Genomic DNA, 22,091 nt, shown 5'->3' on the forward strand with positions numbered 1-22,091 from the left:
ATGCTACGGGACCTACTCCCAGATAACAGCACATCGATACACAGAAATCTCCTCCATTGAGTTCGATGAGGCTTTGCCCCAGCGGGTGTAGGATTGCAGCCTTATTCCCACCGAAGTCATGGTTTTACCTTTGCGACAAGGTTGAGGGCGTTTTTGTTCAAGGCGAGCAAGTAGGGGTGACGTGACAGGTGCAATCAACGCCACACTCGAATCAGCCACTGCAATGCTGACATCCGTCTGTTTCGAGGGACAATCTGGACTGGAGTATGCTTCCGGGCGTGAAGTCACACCGCTACTTTAGCAGCACCGAAGTGACCTCCCTGGGGAGCAAGCCCGGGCAGTGTGCATGGAGCCCTGGGCTGCCCAGGCGACAAGACCCCCCTCTCGGCCTCACTGATGGTCCAAAGAAAAGCAGAGCAATGCTTTATATGAGAGCTGGGGCTGGTCGTAAAGGCAGCTAGCTGTTCGATTTTTGTTGGCAAAGGATAATGTCACAGGTGCGGATCTTCACTCAAATACTACAAAAGAATCAAACATTATTTTATTGTATTGCTAACCTATACAGAACCGATGTCATGTAAACTGCATAATTCTACATTGCAGGGGGTTGTTTGATTCCTCTAACAGGCTGTGCGCGCATCGCGAGGAATCTCAATTTTATCCCCTGCTTCACATTCCCGTGCCATTCCCCCACGTCTTCTCTCAGGCTTGAGTTCACCTTTCCACCAAACGGAGCTCGCCGCTGATAAAGGAGGAGCGAAGGCTTTCTTCGAAATCAATCTCTATGGTTTCTTGCGCGAGCTCCCAACGTTAAGTATGGGGTCTCCGCCACAGAGATGCGAAAGGTGTAGAGCGGACACCATCGAGAACTTGCGAGTCGGGGCGGCTTCCGAATTCGGAACTGAAGTTCCGAGGTGCGTGACCCCCCACTCCCTCCCACTCTCCTATCACGTGTTGGGAGGGTTATCTGGGCGGGACCAGAGGGACTCGTCTCTCTCTTGCTTCGCGGCCGCCTGGCGTTGCTATGAAGCGTGCGAGCCGAGGCAGCGCGTGCTGCCCGCGGGAGGGCGAGCAGGTAGCGCGAGGGCTCGGCCCAGGAGGACGAAGGAAGCGCCTCGGCCCGCTCTCGTTCCGTTAGGATCCGGCGCTGAGCGCGGGCATGAGGGACGAGCCCCTCCTCGCCCTCCTCACAGCAGCCTCTGAGGCACCTTCGTCCCCTGTCCTGTTCTCGCCTCTACCCCACAAAACACACCGGGGGACGTTGGGCTAGCCGGGCGCTCTCAAGCTTAAATCATAGGATGGTTGTGGGGATTAAAAAAAAGGGAGAGGGGCAGTTGTGGGTGCAGCCTCCAGCTCCTTGTAAAGGGCGACCTTGGCCCAAGCATGGCGCCAGGAACCGCTCTTCTGCCCTTTCCCCTCTCTTCACAGACAACAGAGGCCAGCAGGCCTAGCAGTTAACAGAACTGGGGCTGGTGGGAGTTGTGGTCCAACAACTTTTGGAGGGTCAAAAGTTATCCAAAACTTTATGACTAGAACATTTTCCTTGGTGCGTGGTGGCTTTGGAGTCATGGACTGAAATTTGAGGCATCCGGGTTCTTTTGCTAGTGCTTAAGATGGTGCCTTCAATTTGTCATTCAGAACTGAGAAATAGTTGTTTACAACACTCCTGTAATGTAGACTTCTGGACTTGGAAACTTAGGAGGGTGAAGAAATTTCAGGGGTCTTAAACGCTGAAAACAGTTCTAGAATGTGGCCAACATGTCATATAAATGCTAAGTGCAGAGAAAAAGATAATGAGTTTTTGTTTCTGTTACAGAAAGTGGAGACGCAAGGGGAATTTGTTAAAGTCAGAAAGAGAGCTTTGGAGAGGCTGACTACTGAAGTGATGCAGCTACATGACATTTTGCCCAAAATACTGAATTATGATATCTTGGAGAACTTGCAGAAATTGGATGCTGTTGAAACAAGTGAGTTCTTAGGTTCCGTCATTAATGCTATAAAATCATTAATGCCATAAAAGCAGCTTAGAGCGAACAACTTAAGTTTGTGGTGGTGGTCAATATTCTTGAAGTAACTAAAAGTTGAATAATCGAGGTCTAAGTTAGATAGTACATAGAAACGTTTAACTCATTCTTGACCTCAAGAAAATACTTGTGGTTGGGTGAGAAGAGGATTTCAAAATGTCAGAGAGGTAAGGGAATGCTCGATTCAATCCTTTCCTTGTCTGATTCTCCTCTGTTGCAAATCTTCCCTGGGGAAAAACAGCTTTGGGAGAGAATAGTGATTTGGAGTGGAGAAATGGTTGGCAGGGAAAGGGTTAAGCACCTGCCTTCTCACTGCTTCCTCCAGCACCTACCTCCTTTACATATTTCTCATGGCAGAATCCAAGCTTTTTCACTTAGCCACATTTTATATTGCTACTGATTAGTGGCTACATGTGCATTATAGTAAAGTGGTACCTCGGGTTACAGATGCTTCAGGTTACAGACTCCGCTAACCCAGAAATAGTACCTCAGGTTAATAACTTTGCTTCAGGATGAGAACAGAAATTGCACAGTGGCGGCACAGTGGCAGCGGGAGGCCCCATTAGCTAAAGTGGTACCTCAGGTTAAGAACAGTTTCAGGTTAAGAACGGACCTCCAGAATGAATTAAGTTCTTAACCCGAGGTACCACTGTATTTGAGAATGCTTGTTCTTTTTATTGTTTTACTTGAGCCCTCCATTTTTTACAGTTGTGGAAAGGAAAGATATTGAAGTGGAGCAATTAAGAATGGATTGCGAACACTATAAAGCCCGTTTAGAAGCAGCCCAAGCAGATTGTATGAAAGAAAGAAAGGTAGGTATATTATTAGCTGAAACCCACTTTTTTACGTACACAATTGTGCTATACCTCTAACAATAAGGGCAATCGTAAACATGCCTACTCAGAGGTAAGTTCAGTGGGACTTAACTCCAGCTAAGTGTAGGAAGAAGTGCAACGTCCATACGTGTTGAGACAGTTGGGGGGCATGCTTTTCTGTACTGGCAACCCCCTCTTTTTGTAGAAGGTTCCTGCAAAAAGAGGTATGAAAGAAGGTTCAATCTGTCTTATGGTAGCCTGTTACATCCTACAAGTTGCTTGGGGAGTTTCTGAACCCTACTTCAAAGTCCTAGCCAAGGTATAAGAAAAAACAAAAGAGAAACTTTGGATTGATCTTTCCAGAGTTCTGTGAATATGGAATTTCCCAAAATCTTGTGTAATATTCTCTGGAAACAAGGGATAACATTAGCATCTATGCCATCCATCACATGGAAAAGATTCCAGGGAGAAATTATGGAGAATTGCTTTTTAATGCCAATGAAGCTAAAGAATTGTATTAGGAAAAAAAGGAAGGAAACAGTCTCGCATACAGATTTACAAATAAAACCGGTAGACACTATCTAACTTAGCCAGTTACCTGCTTGAGTATTTTCTTGGATTTCAGAGCATGTTCAGAGTTCCTGGTAAAACAGAGGTTCTAAGAGAGAGACAGCATCTTTGACTCTTGCTTAGGTGTTTCCCAGAATATAAAAAACTGAAATGAAAGTTTCACATATTTATGGGAATCAGAGACTAAGCACAGTTGGCCTCCTTCCCATGACGGGTTATTGGCTTGGTTCTGTCATGAAACCTCTTCCATCTCTGATGTAATTGTTCTCTGGCCAGCTAGAAAATTACTTAGACGTTAGTTCCACCTTTTAAACAATTTTACAGCTGTACAGTATATTGAAAAATTTAAAGCTACATTTGGATGCAACATTGTGAAAAATCTTCAATCCTGAGTGTTTGTTCAGAAACAGTTAAGGATATATGGTTCATACTAAGGGTTCTAGATGCTCTAAGTAGTACTGTGGAGGTCCATCAGAACATAGCTGTTTATAACATGTCAACTCACATTGAGCTCAGTGAGAGTTCCAAGTAACTATTGATCGCAACTTTTGTTGACATTTTAGACTACAGTCCTCCAGTCACTTTCTTGGTAGTAAACGCCATTGACTTTAGTGGGATTTGCCTCTGTACTTTTCATGTATTAACCTACAATACAGGACTTTCCTGCTGGTTTGCTGTCTTATGTTCATGCTAGCATATCACAGGAATGATTCGATTACTGTATTTTTCGCTCCATAGGATGCACCGGACCATAGGGCGCACCTAGTTTTTAGGGGGGGAAATAAAGATTATTTTTTTTATTCCACCCCCCCCAGCCCCAAAGAGCCAAGACAGCCAGCGGGATCCCTCCCACTGGCTGTCTTGGCTTCCTCTTTAGCCACGCGCAACCTCTCCAGGCGGCAGAAGCTGCGCGCGGCTTTGTTTTTAGTCGCGGGGCTGGGATGGGGAAAGCCCAAGCTTCCCCCGCCCCCAGAACAGGCTGCTATCTGCAAGCCTTCGGAGCCCAGCGGGAACTCCCACCACACTCAGAAGGCTTGCGGAGAACAGGCAGCTATCCACAAGCCTTTGGAGCCTGGTGGGAACTCCCGCAGCGCTCAGATGGCTTGCGGATAGCTGCCTGAAGCCTTGAGAGCGAGAGGGGTCGGTGCGCACCAACCCCTCTCGCTCTCCAGGTTTCAGCAAAAGCCTGCATTCGCTCCATAGGACGCACACACATTTCCTCTTCATTTTTGGAGGGGGGAAAGTGTGTCCTATAGAGGGGAAAATGCGGTAATTTAGTGTTACTGGATCTTTTCTAGCTAGGATTAATTCTGTAGTGTAATTTCTTGAATTGTTTTCATTTTTCCTTTCTGAACAAGGTTTGTGGAATGTCTGCTATTTCTGCTTCACCCACCTCCCCATTCTGCTTCACCCACCTCCCCATGCACACTTATCTTTAAATTCTATATAGCTTATTTGCAGGTGTTGTAACTCCATCTTCACATAGCGAATGCATTTTTACCATGCTGATAGAGGAACAATTGTACCAAAAGTGTACTAGTTTACATAAGATGTATCAGGCAAGAGTTTTCAGGAGAGATCTAACAAATCTTTTGAGTTCTGTTTCCCTCCAAACCTCCTTGTGGTACCAAAGACAAAAGCTTGCCCCTTTGCCAAAGAGGGAGCTGCACTAATGGAAAGCATATCTTTTGCCTGGCTCAGGTTGTAATCCTAACGCAATTTACATTAGAATAGAATTGTAGAGTTGAAAGGGACCATGAGGATGGTCTAGTCCAACATTCTGCAGTGCAGGAACATACAATACAGGGGATAGAACCTGCAACCTTGGCATTACTAGCACCATGCTCCAACCAACTATTACAATATAATTCCCATTGAATTCAGTACGATTTACTTCTGAGTAGACATTGTTAGAATTGTGGCTTATATTACCAAGAATACTTGTTTGAGAACATTGCTACTATCTATTTTTATATAATTATCCAGACTGTTCTTTTCTTCTGCTTATGACTGTGTAATGTTGCCATAGAAGCTGCGAGTTGAAATTCTGATGAATATGCTTAAGTTTGCCATGTGTTCTATATCAAGCTCCTTGAAGGAAAATGGAATGTAAACGTAAATATAAATAAGCAAAAAGTATTCTATGTATGCAGAGATGAGAGAATTCCACAGTTTAGGAAGAATTTAAATCTTAGCAGATCTGCTTCACCAGCGCCAAGTTTTTTTGTTTAATGCTCAGAGGACTTTGGAACTTATTGAGAAATCTAATCAGAACAGTCTGATATAATCCAATATGAATCACAATTAGCTTTATTACTTTCAGGAAAAATTAACTGTTCGGCAGCAGCTGAATGAGGCAAAGCAACAATTATTGCAGCAAGCTGAATACTGTACAGAAATGGGTGCTGCAGTTTGCACGTTGTTGTGGAGTATCTCTAGCAATGAAGAAGCAGTTAAAAGTATTCTAGGAAGTGTAAGTTCAGTGACTGCAGAGATCTTTATTTGTTATGTATTATACACAAATGACAGCGTTGACTCAAATTTTTTTAAAAAAATTACTTTTGTGTCATTCTGGTTAGAATGTCCACATAGCAGCTGTCAATCTGCATTTGTTTACTCTGATTGAGACACTAAAATTGCTACATCATCATCATTATTATTATTATTATTTCTACACCGCCCATCAGGCTTACAGCATGTATATATAAAACATAGTAAAACATATAACATTAAAAACTTCCCAATACATCAGAAAAAGTGGTTAAAAGTTCCTATTCCAAAGGCTTTGTGAAATGTACAGTTTTCAAAGATGTATTTTAAAAGGCAGTGATAACTCCTGCCAGACTTCTGTTGCCAAGGATTTCCAAAGAGCAGGACCTGGCACACTAAAGACTCAGTCTCTGGTAAAGACCAACCAGATGTAAAGGACACCACCAAAAATGCCATATCACATGATCTCTGTGATCAAGGTGCATAAGGAATTAGGTGGTCTTTAAGGGACTTTGGGCTCATGTTTTTAGGGCTTTGTGAATTTACACAGTAAACTTGAACCTGGCCTGGTACCAAATCAGCAACCAGGAAGCAGATGTGTATAGGATTCCACTGTAAGTCACTTTAATTTGTGAATAAATATCCAGACTTCAAAATAAAATTCCTTATGGAAAATACAAAATGTATGAAGCCACAGTAGTTGTAATCTGTGAATGAACTGTATATGACAAATTTAGTCTATGTGCTAGCTTTTCCCTGATCAAAACATAATTTCCCAACCGCTAAGTGTAAGACAACAATTTCCCAACTGCTAAGTGTAAGACAATAACTGCTGCACCATATTAATATGGTGTAGTGGTTAGCATAATAAAATTAGGACTAGGGAGACCCAGGTTCAAATTTCCACCCTGCCATTAAGCTTACTGAGTGTCACTTGGTGACATTATCTGTTGGTCTGGCTTATTGTGAAGCTTAAATTAGGAGGACAGGTGGATAGATGACCCTATATGGCACCTTGAATTCCTTTGAAGTTAAGTGGTATAAGAAATTTCCCTTGTTGCTTTTTCTGTCACAACCTGTTGGCACATGCACTTTGGGGTTTTTTCTTTCTTTCTCTGAGGTGCTGTCCCCTGCACAGAAACAAGGAGATTAGTGGCATATATTATGACACACATTTATTTATGCCATGATATTATTTATTAGTTTTTCATAAGTCTAACTTTTGGAACTAGCTTCTTGTCCTCTGGGCCTTTGGATAGGCCATCTGAATACATTAGCACAGCCTTTCTCAGCCTTGGGTTCCTAGATGTTATTGGGTTACAACTCCCATCATTCCTAGACAAGATGGTCAGTTATGATCGGAGTTGTAGTTCAAGAACATCTGGGAACCCAAGGTTGAGAAAGGCTGCATTGCAGATTGATTTATGTTTCTGTTTTTCAAGATTATATTTTATAGAGTTGGGACCTACCAAGGACCTCTTGTGTGGGATATAAATCTCAAGAATGAATAAACAAATGAAAGGAAATAAATTGCCACATGATCCTTTGTTGTTTTTGCTACTAACACAGCTACACATCTGGAAATGGTTGTGCTCTGTACATAGGTGAAACCACCTGTTCTGCTGCTCCTCTTGAACATGGGTTACACTCTTGATGTATGCATTGAAAGGCATCTCAATAATATGTTGGAATCCTACTAATCTGATGCTTGGTTTCATAATGTTTATAGACATGATTTCCCTAGTTAAACTCTTCTTGCTACAGTTGCTTAGAAGAGCTAAAGTCACTGAAAAACATTTGTCTTAATAGAGGAGTCTTGGTAATGTTCTGTGCAGATCAGTATCATAGTGCCATTGAGTTTTACCTACTGAAAAAAAACTAACCATTATTTAAAAACTCGTAAGTTTATAACCATAAAGTAGTAATTTTCCCTTATGAATTTTCAGAGTAAAGCTATAAAGTTTTTTAGCATTGCTGGACAGACTATGGAGAGTTTTGTGCGATCATTAAGTGAAGATATCAAACAGCAAGACATGGATTCTGATGAAAGTCAGTTTGTGTTAGGTTTGGCAGGGATTGTTACAAGTAAGTTTGTCCTGGAATGTCATAGGAATAATGAAACACATCATATATAAGTTAGCATATATTTTTTTAAGTTTCTACCTTTCAAAAGACTTTTTCTGAGCTGATATACTTCAGAGCAACTATTAGTAGTTTAGCTATAATATTTGACAAAACTGACCTCCCCATATTATGACTTCCTGCTTGAGAACAAATATTGAGTAAATTGCTTCTCATGTGTAGGATAATAAAACTGATTCATGATTTTAAATAGAACTAGGGAAACGTTGCCCCCGTGACAGATTCACTCTACTTTACGCTCACTTGCACTGCCCAGTGCATGCAAACACCACATACATACAGGCTAGAAACATATGTCTCAGTCACTCACACTACATACAAACAGCTACACATACATACTTCCCCTTCCCCAGTGTACATACTTTTTTCTCCATTAGCATCTTTTGCTCCCCACCTTGCTGATCCTTCTTTTCCTTTCTCTCTCAATACAGGAACATCTCCCTGCCCCAAAGTGTATCTTTTACCCCCCACCCCACAGGTCCTTCTCTCTCCTCTACCCAGGAAGTAGGCAGAGTGCTTGAAGGCTTTCCACAAGCATCTGGTCAGTCACTGTGGGAACGGGATGATGAATTGGATGGGTCATTGACCTGACCCAGCAGGATCATCTTATGTTCTTAAGAGCGTATCCTGTAACCATGAAGTGATGGGGAAGCTATCCTGTTGCTTCTCCCCCAGCACTCGAAGCAAATCCCTCAGGGCTTGCAAAAGGCCTGTGAAGCAGCTGGGACACCCACACCGCTCAAATTAAAGCTGTCCATGGCATGCAAATCCTACACAAGCTTTTTATAACCTCAGAAACAGCCTTAATCATGGAAGCTAAGTTAACAAACTTCATAAGAGTAAAGGAAGGCAGATAGACAAAAAGATAATAAATATATTGAAAAGTGGAATCTGTTTATCCTCTATTAGTCTACTGGAATAATAAAGCGCAAGACCTAGCCCAATACTACTCTTTAGTGGGGGACGTATAGGAAAATTTTTATATAAATTAGCAATGTAAACATTATTGTAATGTTTTTGTTATTTATTTTTATACCTCAAGTAGGCTTTTGCATTTGTGAGGATTGTAATAACTTTCACAAAGAGTGGAATAATACTTAAATACACTTTAATCAGGTGTGATTGATACATTTATATATGTATCTGAATTATGTATGTATTGTTCATAATATTTGCAAAAACAATGTTATTTTACATAGTAACATTTGTAAAAACTCATTACAACTAGGCTTGATAAGGAAGTGGGTTGTGCTTATATTTCAGGTTTCTGCAGAATTTGTCCCTCTCAGTCCATGGTTTTCCTCCATAGCTACAACATTTCTGGGTTTTTTTAATCTCTAGGAGATGCTGTAGTGAAACATAGCACCAAAAACCAGCACATCGTTATTGTTGTCTTGTGGGGGATTATTTTCTAGAAATAACCTTCCCATAGCCTTCCCAACAATTACTGTACAGAATTTTCAGTAGTGCTGTTAGCTTACAAAATTGTGCTGAATAAGAATTCTTCTCTCTTTAAATTTTGTGTTTGTGTGTGTGTGTGTTCTCTTTTGTAGATGTTGCTGCTTTAGCATGTGGTCGTGAATTCCTAGTTAATTCAAATCAAGTATTGTTGGACACAATGATGCAACTTCTGGGAGACATGAAGCTTGGATGCTGCACAAAACTTAAAGTGTATGATGATTGGAGGTTTTTAGAATGAAACTTGTTGTCTTAACAATCTAATATAGTCGAGAATGATATATATTGTGGTGGAATGTTTAAAGTGCTGTGAACTAAAATGAGTTGTTAAGTGGGGAGTCTATAGTTTAGGTAAGCTGCTGTTAGTCAGACTTAACCCCTAACCCCTCCCTCTCTCCGTATCTTAATACGGAGTATAATAATACTTGCCTACTGAACAAATGCCTCTGCTATGAATAACATGAGAGAGGCTTCCAGGGAAGGTTTATGAAGATATTACAAGAGTGGGCAAGTCATCTTTATTGACAGAAGACAATGGGTTTCCAGGGTGCGGTCATTAGTGGATGGTGTGGTGTGGCAGCAGCACTTACCTGACCTTCTAACAGCTGTGTTGCTGCTGCTTATGGGGAAGGAGAGTGGGATGGGTGAAGTGGCAGGGAAGTTGGTGCTGTGTGAATGTACTGGCAGGAGCACCGGATTGGTGTTGCTGTTGTGTGTGCACTGTCCTATCCACTTCTTCCCCTTGACCCTTCCCACTGGGGGGAAGGGTTGTAGCGGTAGTGCATCTGCCTTACTTGCAGAAGCTTGTAGGTTCAATCCCCAGTATGCGCAGGTAGGGCTTGCAAAGGCTCACTGTCTGAAACCCTGGAAGAGCCACTGAGTTAGTGATCTGACTCAGTGTAAGGCAACTCCCTGCCGGTATGCAGCAGCAGCTCAATGTCAGTCGGTCAGGTAATTGCCACCATGCCATTCACTGCTGGATAAAGTGAAACAGGGCATGCATCCAACCACAGTCTTTGGTCTGGGAAGGAACTGGGCAGTTCAGTAAATCTGAGCAGCAGATCCAAGCATTGTAGATGTCATAGCATATTGAACATGGGGATAAAATTGTAGCAAGTACTTTGGTCATCCTTGCATTTGAGCCTTTCAGTAAGCCCAAAAGATCAAATCCAAATCTCTGGAAAGTTTCAGAATTGACGTCCTTAGAAATGTGCCTCTGTCAGTTTGCTGGGTGAAGGAGCAGCAAACCAAACACATTTGTGCAAGAGTTTATGAATGGGTAAAGAGGCTTTCTGTATCACTGCCTTAATAAGCTATTTAGATATGTAACTCCTAGGCAGGGAAGATTGAGGATTTGTACCTTAGTCTGTAGCTCCAAATACATTAAAATCTAGCTTTGTTTTGTTTGCTACTGAAAATATGCTATGTAAATTTCAGTTGTCTCTATATGTTGTCACAAAGGATGGCCACCAGATGGGGCTGCAGGCTTTGTAAAACACCGTAAGTTAGTATTTCTAGACAGAACTAGTGCTGGTCATAAATCTGTATTTTTTAGCCCCAGAAAAACTTATATTTGAAGAGATAAGTAAAATGAGATACCTTATTAAAATGTTTGAACATTTTTAAAAGTACGGATATAGTTTTGTAGTACAGCAAATATAAGAGCAGTTGATGATAGGAGGTGGTGCTGAAGAAATAGGGATCAGCTCCCAGGCTGTTTGCTTTGGCAGACAGCTTTGCCCTTTGAACAGCTTAGCAGAAGATGTTTAAACTCTGCTTCCCTCTGTTAGTATTTTTTACTGCTTTACTTTTTCAGTTCACCATAACCAATCCCTCAGTTTCCTACAAAACAAACAGCTGAAAGGAAAACACAAAGCACAGCCATGTTTCTCTACGTCACTTTTAATCCATTTTGTTATCTACTGATACTACTGATAAACAGACTGAAAGACCATATCAAGAAGTATTAATCCCTTGCACTGTAAGAAATGTTACATAATTTTACATGGGTTAATGATACTGAATAGTAGACACTGCAAGAGATCCTTTTGTATCACGATATGGCCCTCCTCTGGAATATGATAAGCAGGAATGAATGTAAAGGTCTGGAGAAGGATGTGATTTCCTCTCTTTTCCCAGTTTCTCTCCTAACTTGCAGAAAGATTTGAGTGGATCGCCATCAAAGCTATTTTCATTTTCACATTTCTGCTCTGGATAATAGATTTAGAAAACAGAGAGAGATGCAAAAGCTGAGGTCTCTTTGCCTAATCCCCATCTTACATAGGGGGCCCAGCACCTGCTGAATAGACAATCTTCGAGGCCCTGATAGAGCCCACTCCAGCCATAGCCCCGCAACCAGAGGTTGTGGAATGATGCAACATGATGTGGGAAAGAAAATTTGTATCTGTAGTGACTGAAGCATCTTGAAGCCTATCAAGGTGGAATGCAAGGTATTTTTTTTGCTGCCTTTTGCCTTTGCTTCAGATAGCATCTCCAACCTGAACATGGCAGATCATTGTCCTTCTTCCCTCTCCTCTCCCCCCCCCCCGTCAGAATAGTAGCAGGGACCACAGGTCATATTACAGGTGTGCCAGTGGCAGAATCCACACTACAAAGCATACCAGAGAAGTATTTCATATGAATTCAAATACTATCCACCTTTATGTCAAGCTTGTTCAGAAATGTTAGGAAAAAGAGAAAATGTGGATGCCATACCAGTTTGTACAGGGCAGGTGAATTATCCAAGGCTCAGCCTTTCTACCTCACCCTAGGATTGCATTCAATCCAAAGGCTTAAGACCAGATGCCACCATGACTCAGAAGTATCAGAGACCAAAGAAGAACATAGACCAAAGGCGCAGATACTAGCAACAGAATCTGAAAATATTTTTGGACCCACCACTCTTATGGTGAAGGTGGCTTACCAGAGCATTTTGAGAGCAAAATCTATGATAGCCAACGAGACTCAGTAATATAAAGCAGATCAGTTTAATGTAATGACAGCTGTGTTTTGTTTTTCATGTTGATTCTCAACCGTTTATTTTTTAAGGGAAAATTTTAAGTTGGAAGGAATAAATTCCCGTCGTAACAGAAGAAGCATAATTTAAAATTTTATTATCTCATTGTTTGAGGGTTTAGGAAGCGTACAATTTTGCAAAGCGGTGTTATGAAACATTTCTGGAGGCTTTTGAAAATAGCTGACTGAGCATAGCACTTATCCACTGTGTATATTTTCAGAGTGCTGTGTAAACAGTAACAAGTGGTTTGACAAGAGTAGTGTCACTTCAGAAATAATGGCATAGTTGGTGACTTTATGTAATTCAACAAAATATGCTTTGGCCTTTCTGAAATGTAAATAAAAGGCTAACTTGTTCATCTGAGGTAATGGTGGGAAAGTCCTATTAAGAGTATTTTCTTCTCAACCTCACAACAGATAAGCCCTGGTTTGCTATCCTGATTGAAAGCTGATAATTGGGGGAGAAAAAGCTTTTCTTTTCACAAAAAATTAGCACAGATTTCGAATAGTAGAAGTTGTTTTATTGTCTTTGTGTAATCTTGGAATTTTACTCTATTGATATTGCTCAAACATTCAGATCAGTTTATATTCTTATTATGTGAACTTCAAAGTGGTGGACATATGTTTTTAGAAGAATGCATGTCATGTGAGTCTGTTCTCCTTCAGAAGCAGAATAACAGACTAGAATACTTGGCAGTTGCTCCCTGTGGGATGACAACAGGCAGGATTAAGATTGATGACTTCCTCCCAAAGGAGGAGCTTCCTTGCAGGACCAGTCTGTTTCCTGTCTCTTAGGAGACAGCAGGGTTTTAGCTAGAGCTCTTTATCAAACAAAAAAGGTATATTGAATGAATCTGCCTTTCACCTTTCTTGACCCCTCTGTACTGAAATTAGGTAGGACAGGTGATGGAGTAAGCCGGGCAGCAAATCCAAGAGAAACAAGCTGCTTAGGCAGAAAAAATCTTTAATGATGGCTCTGACCCCTTGCTACTTAGTCCAGGAATGTAGAGCTGGATAACAGTAGTGCTGTTAGTCTTTCCAGTAGGCCTTTTGCAGAGCTGTGGTGTTTCAGGTCTCCAGAACCTCCTCTGTCTTTACTAGGCTGGTGTACCCGTGAGCCTGTCAGATATGTCTGATGGTTCAGGGCAGGGGTCAGCAACCTTTTTCAGTCGTGGGCCGGTCCACCGACCCTCAGACCATGTGGTGGGCCGGACCATATTTTGAAAAATAATAATGAATGACTTCCTATGCCCCATAAATAACCCAGAGGTGCATTTTAAATAAAAGGACATGTTCTAATGTAAAAACACGTTGATTCCCAGACCATCCACAGGCCGGATTGAGAAGGCGATTGGGCCGCATCCAGCCCACGGGCCTTAGGTTGCCTACCCCTGGTTCAGGGCCATAGCTTATAGAAAGAGCTTCAGGGATCTGTCTCTACTCACTGCAGACTTTTCAGCAAGAGTATCTAATGTAGCACCTAGAAAAAGTTTTTGACTTTGGCCTAGGCCATAGCTGAAAAATCCTAAAGTGATATCAGGGATACTCAGTTCAGCATAAATTTTATTTATGTGGGGCTCCAGAGGTTGTCTTTGTAGTTCCCAAGGATAAGAAAGTTTTATTCACACATGTGAAGAAGGAAGACAACAACAGATTTTCCCAAAGTCCTGACATTTAGAGACTCTATTCTCTTTGCAAGACATGTCAGTTTAAAAAAAATGCCAGATACCAAAAAAATCAAGCTTTTTTAAAAAACAAAACAAAACAAAAAGAACCCCGAAAGAGGTGTGGGGTCAAGCCATCTTGGATCTCAAGTATCTCAGCAAATTAGTAATATGAAGTCATGTTCACCTCTACATAATTCCATCCTTATTTGGGGCATCATGATATATCAATATATCATAATGTTTAGCTGGTGATATATCGTGATGTTGAAAACCAGATATCGCCCAGCCCTAAACGTAAGTAGTTTAGTTTAGTTAGGTTCTGATGTAACAGGGGTCTTCAGGAACACGGTTGGCAGTGAATTTTGGGAATGGGGCACATCTTTTATTGTGAAGTTTAATTTAATCTAATATAGGTTGTCTGGCTGTTACTGTGAGAGAGGCACAGCTCTGTTCATGAAGAAGGGTCAGCTGGAGTTAGGCATTGCTGTGTTGCCATATAAGTTTGTTAGAGACATGACAAGATGATGTTAAAGTTGAAGCTAAAAAGAAGAGAATGAAATAAAACTGTATTTGAATTTGTTACATTTGTGACAGGATTTTCAATTAAGCCTTGTCAGGCTAATTTTTTAAAGTGCCCTTTTCTGTTTGTCAGGAGGACAAGCACTTAATCAGGATGATAGGCTATCCGCTGAGGAGTCTCAATTAAGAGGATTTCACTGAATGTGTTGTGTGATCATATAAGGCTGTGTTCATATGAACACCTCCAGTTAGTTCAATAGGATTTGACTGCTGCCAGGTTTCTTTACACTACATTATTACAAAATGAATAAAAAGAACACACAGGATTATATTAATATTGATATATCCATTCAGTCTTTGCTTTTTAAATGTGAGGAATGTGCTAAGCTTCCTGAGGCTTGTGTTCGTAACATGGTTTGCAGCTTTTGTAGTGGGATTCAAATTTTAAACTTTTCTTACAGACTGATGCTGATGTCCTTATACAATGTCAGTATCAATGTGAAAGGCTTGAAGTACATCAGTGAAAGCCCAGGGTTCTTTCCATTACTCTGGTGGCTCCTGAATGGTAAGACCTTTTATGAATGCAATACGGTACTAGATTGTGCTACACATGTTTTCACTACGTAACAAATGTCAGTATATTAGCTAAATGGAAATAAACCAGCTCCCTGTTGTTTATCAAAACATATTGTATAGCATGTAAGAAAAGACACATTTTGGAACTTAAGATGTGATAGGCAATAATTGAGAATGGAAGGATGAGTTGTATAAGCAGGATTACTCTTGCTAAAAAGGTTTGTATGTTGATTATCCTATGCATATAGAAAACTATCACACATTCTTCATTTATGCACTGCTGAAATCCTGTCCACTCTTACTGGGGAGGGCCACTTATTGGACTTGATGAGACTTTATGGTGAGAAAAGTACATAGGATTGAGCTATTAGTTAATTAATTTCAGGCTTGGGGTTTTTAAAAGTCAGTTATTAAAATTAAGGATCTAGACCATGCCCTTGAAATGCAGTGTTAGAACAAAGAAGCTGTTCTTGCTTGAAACTATTCGATGTAATCTATTGTTTAATTAAATGGCTTGACATCTTCTTAAAAACAAAAACACTGCAACTGTTGATGGAAAGATAAGTCTGAACATTTGTCCTGAAGGGCAAAAGGAAAAGTTATGATTCTGCCCTTGTTAACTTCCTGCTTCAGCTATATTTTATTTATTAGATTCTCACTTTGATTTAATTTATAACTTTCTCTGTTATTCAGTCTTAGGATATGTATCAGTTCTAAAATCAAGACTTGGTAAAATCTATAAATATTTATAAAAGTGTTATATATTATTATAAAAATATTAAATACATTATTTCCATAAATTACACAGTATCTGCTTGCCACCCAGCTTTTAAAAGCAAGCCCAAGTTAAAATGTATCACGGCTTATTGCAGAATGATAGGGCTTGGACTTTTCAGGTCTCCATGGGAGGGGACTAACAGAATTGAACTGAAATGTGACAAGGGGCACTGGTGCAAAATATATCTTAGACATACCTCATCTTGGCCGTTTGTTATGATTTGAGACTTTCCTTTCAAAGAACAGAAAATCTCTCAATTTTGATTCTTGACTACTGAGAGAGGCCTGTTTACCTCCAAAGCAGCTGTGTTGTTCCCCCAGCCAACGCCAAAGCAGGACTTAAATCACATAGGTAATACAATAGACCAGGCATTTCCAAATATTTTTATCAAGACTTGCCCTCTGAGGTTTGACACACAACAAATCATTTTTTGTTAGTGCTCCTCAGCACCGCATTCTGTCTAATTTCCACTGCATACAATCATAAAATGTGTCTAACACAGCTACCGTATAGACTCAAGTATAAGCCGACTTTTTCAGCACATTTTTTATGCTGAAAAAGCCCCCCTCGGCTTATACTCGAGCGAGGCGGGCGGTAGAGGGACGAGCGGCCCAAAAGGAGCCCTTCCTCTGCTGCTGCCCGCCTCTCGCAAGGGCAGGCACAGGAGCCATGGTTGGGAGAGGGGCTGCGCTGCGCTGTGCCTCTCCCAACTGCGGCTCCTATGCCTGCTCTTGCGAGCGGCAGAGGAACAAGCAGCCTGAAAGGAGCCCTTTCAGGCTGCTTGTTCTTCCTCTGCCGCTGCCACCACCACCAGGTTTGTGGCTTGGTGAACTGGCTTATACTCGAGTCAATAAGTTTTCCCAGTTTTTTTGTGCTAAAATTATATTCGGGTCAGCTTATACTCGAGTATATACGGTACCTACCCTTATAAGATTTGGGACATTGCTTGAGGAAATGCTTGAAACTTCCAAATTGTGTAGTTTGGTGGGGTCTTCTACACATCAGCTCTTACATTTCCCAGTGATGAAATAATCTGTCATTAGCAAATAGAAGGGAAGCACCCCACCAGCTTGGGCTGGCTTGGTGTGTGGTATTTCTCAGTAGCATAGCAACAACTTACCCATTGTGCAGTAATGAGACCTGACTCACTACAAATATATTTCAGGAAGCTTCTTTTCTGTACTAAGTATTGGTGTCAGCCCTTAATTTATTGTAAAAGGAGGTTTAGTTTACTGCTAGTTAGATTTGTGTGTGTGGAATTCTCTCCGGGACTCAAGTTTCATAAGTGTTTTTGACATAGGTGTCCCTCCCTGAAAACTCACATTCTAAAGGCACAATAATGCAGGGAAGCACAAGACAGAGCACAGAAAAATAATGAAAATACCCCCCGGACAAGCCCCCCCCATTTTTTAAGTCTATACATACACTGTAGTGCATATATGCGTATATATGCGTGTGTGTGTGGGTGTGGGTGTGCATATGTGTATTGCTTTTATGTATAATTTCACAATTTTTAATTGACACCATTATTCCCTTTGTAAACTATTGTTGTTTTTTATGTTTTTTCTGGTCTATGACCGTAATAAATTTATTCATTTATTCATTCAATGAAAATACCTCAGAGCAGGACTTCCCAGTCTATTTTTAAGGGAGATTTACTGCCAATATTCCCTCTTTCCACCCATTTCCCTGATTGTTCTCTGCTAAATCTTCACCACAGCCGCAATTGTTCCTAACCTGTGCAATTCTTGTTAATTACTTAGCCTGTTGCTAGTGCAGCCTCCTACCTCATTTAAATTAAGCAATAAAGAGATATCTGTTGTAACTTTATACTCCCTACGACAGCAATCTGCATTTCAGCTTCATGATATGCTTGTTTGCATTGAAAAAAGGGTCACTGAATTTCATGAGACTTCGTTCCAGGTTTGTACATAAAGATTGTAGGTTTAAGCATGCAGTCAGTGGCCAGCTCACATATTGCTTGTATGAAATTATACTAAAACGTTATAATGACTGTGGGTAGAATGATGAAAAAGCTTGTAAATTAGTAATACTTGAACTTGGTACCCGTTACTTGTCAGCTTGATAAATTATGTCTTTGATGACTAAAGAATGTTGCAAGCACCTGTCAGTTGAATTCACACCACACTTCCATAGCCGATTGCAGATTAACAGTTTAGCATTGAGGTAATTCAATTACTTAAACCCCATTATAGAGAATAGTTCATCTGTGAGTATACTCCTAATGACACATGTGACTACAATAACTCTCTGCCTTATCAGTTGCTTCTGTTAGTGACTGAATGCAAATGACATCAAATACTACGGTACAGTTCATGTCAGTGATGTTAAGGTAGATTTTCAGTACGTTGTTAAAATTGTGTCAGCTTTTATAGGCGGCTCCTACTCATGAGCTCGTGTAAGCATTCAGACTATTGTCTTTAAATTATTAATATATATATATTTTTAATCACCCAAAATGTTTCATCACCAGTTCTTTGCGAGGAGGATATTGTACAGTATTGTTTCATGTAGACCTTAGCTAACACAGTTCAGAAACACTTTTTTCCTGAAAGGTGCATTGAAGAGGTATTTGATGTTGTAGTGCAAACTGCACTACCGTCATGTACTCTGTGTTGCCTTTCATGTTGACCTGGACATTTCAGCTAGTAGAGAATGCAGCAGCTTGGGTGCTTTTTTTTTTTGCTAGGCATCCATAGTACACTGCATAAATTTTGTGTTAGTTGCATTGGTTACTGGTACATTTCTGGGCTGAAAGCCAAGTGTGGGTTTTAACCATCAAAAGTCTGAAATGGTTTGGGGCCAGGTTATGCCCATTTCAACCTGCATAAGCTTTTGTCATTGATTTGTTGGACCACCTTTAAGATTGGTCAGATTGGCAGGTTTTAGGAACAAGGGTTCTCAGTAGCAGCTGCTGCTATGTGGAACCAGAGGATGTAAAGTTGTACGCCTCAGTTGCATTATTAAAAAACAACAACTTTGAAACCTACTTGTTTCAAGTGTCTTTCTGCAGATGTGTTTTTGTTTAATATTATTCTGATTTGTTGCTGCCACTTTTACACTTGTTTTGTACTGCCTAAATTTATATTTTAATGTATCTTTCTATTCTCTTAATTTTTTAGTTTTTAATGTAATTGTAGTTTCACGTTTACATTGTTCACTGCCTTGGGTGGACTTTGTCCAGAAACGCAGCTTCAGTTGTACCTTGGATCCCAAACGCCTTGGCTCCTGAACAGACGGGCTCCCGAACGATCGAAACTCGGAAGTGAGTGTTCCGGTTTTCGAACGATTTTCGGAAGCTGAACGTCCGGTGCAGCTTTGTTTTTGAATGGTTCCGGGAGTCGAACGGAACGCATTCTGTTTGAGAACCAAGGTACGACTGTATTAACATATTAAATGAACAAATGTTTGTTACAAAGTGGCATTGCTTTAGAAACCCAGTAGCTTGCGATCCAGTTTTGTGTTGTAACATACCAGTTGAAAAACAGTGCCCTGGTAAACAATAAACAAAAGGTACAAGTTGGTAGTTCTGCAAGTATTTATGCTACATTGGAAATAATACAGCAGCATTGTAGTCCTTTTCACAACTGCCCCTCCAGACAACTTAGAGCATGGGGAGGAAAAAGCAGAGCTGTACCTGCTGGCCTTCCCCATGTCATGGTATCCACAAGTTCCATCTTCCTGATCTCTGTACATTTGTTGAAAAGTCTGAATGGGGAGCCAGTCTAGCTCCTCCATGTGATCCTGAACGCTGCATGAACAGGATTCCCAATTGTGTGGATTAGCTTACATGCTGACAACTGTGCATTGGGTCCTTGTTCACACGTTCCAAAAAATGCACAGAATCAACAGGAACATTAGCAAGGAGCCAGGGACAATGGATGTGACTCCATTTAATTGTGAGAAAATGAAAGTTGGATGTAGAAAAACTTCATTTGTTGTGCTCAATGAGAAGTCTGTTCTTTTATAAATTATGATAATTGGTTTAGTTAGTTTCTCTTTCATGTTTAGATCCAGATCCAGAAATATGTCTTCATGTTCTACGGCTTCTCCAGTCTGTGATTTTAGAGCCAGATGTTTTAACCAAGTCAGCTCCTGAAATACGTGACTCTTTGCCACTTCCACGTATCCATATGCTGTCAAAGAGCCGCAATGCAGATCTACAAATCCTGGCCCGAGAACTGCTTGAGGACCTTAAAATACTAGAGAGTGAAATATAAGGTTGTGTTCTATAACATTGTTATCTTCTCCAGCATTTTTTTTCCAGTGTTGTAGTAATTTGTAAAATTATGCATGCATTCAAAAAAAAAAGGTGTGTTTGTATGTGACCAGTGTTGCTTCACAGAAGAAAGTAATTTCAGCCATAAATAGGATACATCAGAATTCCCAGGCTAGCCACATTACATCAAACCATCTCACCTAAGCTCACTAGACATTATTATTTGTGCTTTAAGCTGTTTGAAGTCGAAGATTAAATGGTTTGAATAAACTGCATCTGGTTACATGCAAGTTACATTTGTCACTTTCAGATGATTGAAACGTGATGTTGAATAAATCTTTTGCTGCTGGAAATGTTGTCATTGACTATGGTCTTTGCACATAATGGGATGCCAGACTATGCCTTACTGTGAACAAGCACGTGTACTGGTGCCTGGAGATAAAAATCACAACCACTTCAGTTCTCCCCTGATCCTGCTGCTGTCACACTTCATGGCTTGTCTTGGTGTTACGTGTAAACCTGACTTTATGGTTTGCCTTGCTCCAAACAAACTGAACTGTAACCAAAGTTTGTACTTGATTTTTTTGCAAGATTCTTGTTATTTATTCTTCCTGTGGTATGATGAGTAGGGAATCAGACATGTGTTGATGTCAAAAAGTGCCCTAGAGGAATCTGTAGTAATGATGCAGTGTGCTGAATTCCTGTTTTAAATCTAACAATGCTGACAGTATGTAATGCTAGCCCGGAGCTTTTAAGAGACTGCAAGTTTGAAACAGCTAGAGTCTCAGTTTCCTAGGCCACTCATTAACATCAGTCTGATCTCAGTTAAGAGAAGCAGGAAAGGAGGTGTTCTCTTAGTAGTCTCTTGATGGCAGATCAAAAAGAACAGGCATTTAAAAGGCAACAACCATCCCATTTATATCTGTTTAGGCAATCTCCTTTTTAAAGTTCTATTTGTGTTCTTTCACTTTATTTGTGTGTTTGTGGGAAGATGTATATCTAGTTAGAGCATTATTAAAGTAATTGACAGATCATTCAGATGTGGATGGCTAAAGGGAGTGTTATCTATGTTTACTGTAGAAAGAGTTTGGATGAGTGCCGATTCCCTTTTTATTCTGGCATGAGGTTTACCAGTTTATGCAAGATTGATGATTACGAGTGGCAATATTGGGGTGGGGCTGGTTGGCATGGTCCTCCTGGCTCTCTTCCACACATTCACTGAAAATGGCAGTGGCAGCTTAAATCTACAAATGACCAGTTCACATCCACTACATTATAGTGGTACATTTGAGAGATTAAGGTGGAATGAAAACTCAACCGTTAGGCTTTACTAATGTCTGTCTCAACTGAATTTGCCTCCAGGGTTACAATACATGGACATCAACTATTCCACTTTATAGAAAAAGTCATATCCCTGCACCTTTGTCACAGTACACTATGGCAAGCTCAGTTCTGGTCTCTTGCCTTCAGAAAATCCCAAAGCGAAACCAAAGCCCTTAAATGCCTGAGACCAGAGTATCTGAAGTCAGTCTTGGGGAGTCATTGCTGTCTTAGTTAGCTGAAGGGGCCGTTTTAGTGTTTGTGGCCAAAGTAAACACTGCCTGGTCATGTTCACTTGACACCATCATGGTTTTCTGTCAGACACCTGAAGCCCATCTTAATTCTCCCATGCTTTAAATGGCATTTAAGATCTTTTTAACTGCTGCTTTTATCAGCTGTAGCATTTTAAGTGTGCTTTTATACTGTTACCATTATTGGTTCTGTTTTGTGAAAAGCCTTGTAGGCATTTGAAACTGA

The 22,091-nt window shown here is 40.7% G+C and overlaps 1 protein-coding gene across 4 annotated transcripts; it reads left to right on the forward strand.

The window, feature by feature from the left end:
- Positions 1 to 798: 798 nt before the first annotated feature.
- Positions 799 to 20,647, forward strand: HSF2BP (heat shock transcription factor 2 binding protein). 4 transcript variants are annotated; one of them, XM_081908623.1, is made up of 8 exons: positions 799 to 914; positions 1,817 to 1,967; positions 2,733 to 2,836; positions 5,733 to 5,882; positions 7,846 to 7,984; positions 9,595 to 9,712; positions 15,162 to 15,265; positions 20,087 to 20,647. In XM_081908623.1, the coding sequence occupies exons 2-8, from the start codon at positions 1,886 to 1,888 to the stop codon at positions 20,293 to 20,295; spliced, it is 906 nt and encodes a 301-aa protein (XP_081764749.1). In that variant the 5' UTR covers positions 799 to 914; positions 1,817 to 1,885; the 3' UTR covers positions 20,296 to 20,647. The 4 variants fall into 4 exon arrangements, with proteins under 4 accessions (XP_081764749.1, XP_081764747.1, XP_081764748.1 ...); XM_081908621.1 differs by lacking the exon at positions 799 to 914 and adding an exon at positions 948 to 1,075; XM_081908622.1 differs by lacking the exon at positions 799 to 914 and adding an exon at positions 1,074 to 1,204.
- The last annotated feature ends 1,444 nt before the right edge of the window (positions 20,648 to 22,091 follow it).

Source organism: Podarcis melisellensis, assembly GCF_964234715.1.
Source record: "Podarcis melisellensis genome assembly, chromosome: 4".
NCBI classification, from domain to species: Eukaryota; Metazoa; Chordata; class Lepidosauria; order Squamata; family Lacertidae; genus Podarcis; species Podarcis melisellensis.

What these genes read in the sequence shown, in the direction of transcription:
- HSF2BP (XM_081908620.1), top strand. Translation starts at nt 1,748, where the DNA reads ATGTGGCCAACATGTCATATAAATGCTAAGTGCAGAGAAAAAGATAAT. An exon ending in TGCTGCACAAAACTTAAAGT is followed by an intron (nt 9,713 to 15,161) that starts GTATGATGATTG and finishes CTTTTCTTACAG; the next exon opens with ACTGATGCTGATGTCCTTAT. An exon ending in ACTCTGGTGGCTCCTGAATG is followed by an intron (nt 15,266 to 20,086) that starts GTAAGACCTTTT and finishes TTTCATGTTTAG; the next exon opens with ATCCAGATCCAGAAATATGT.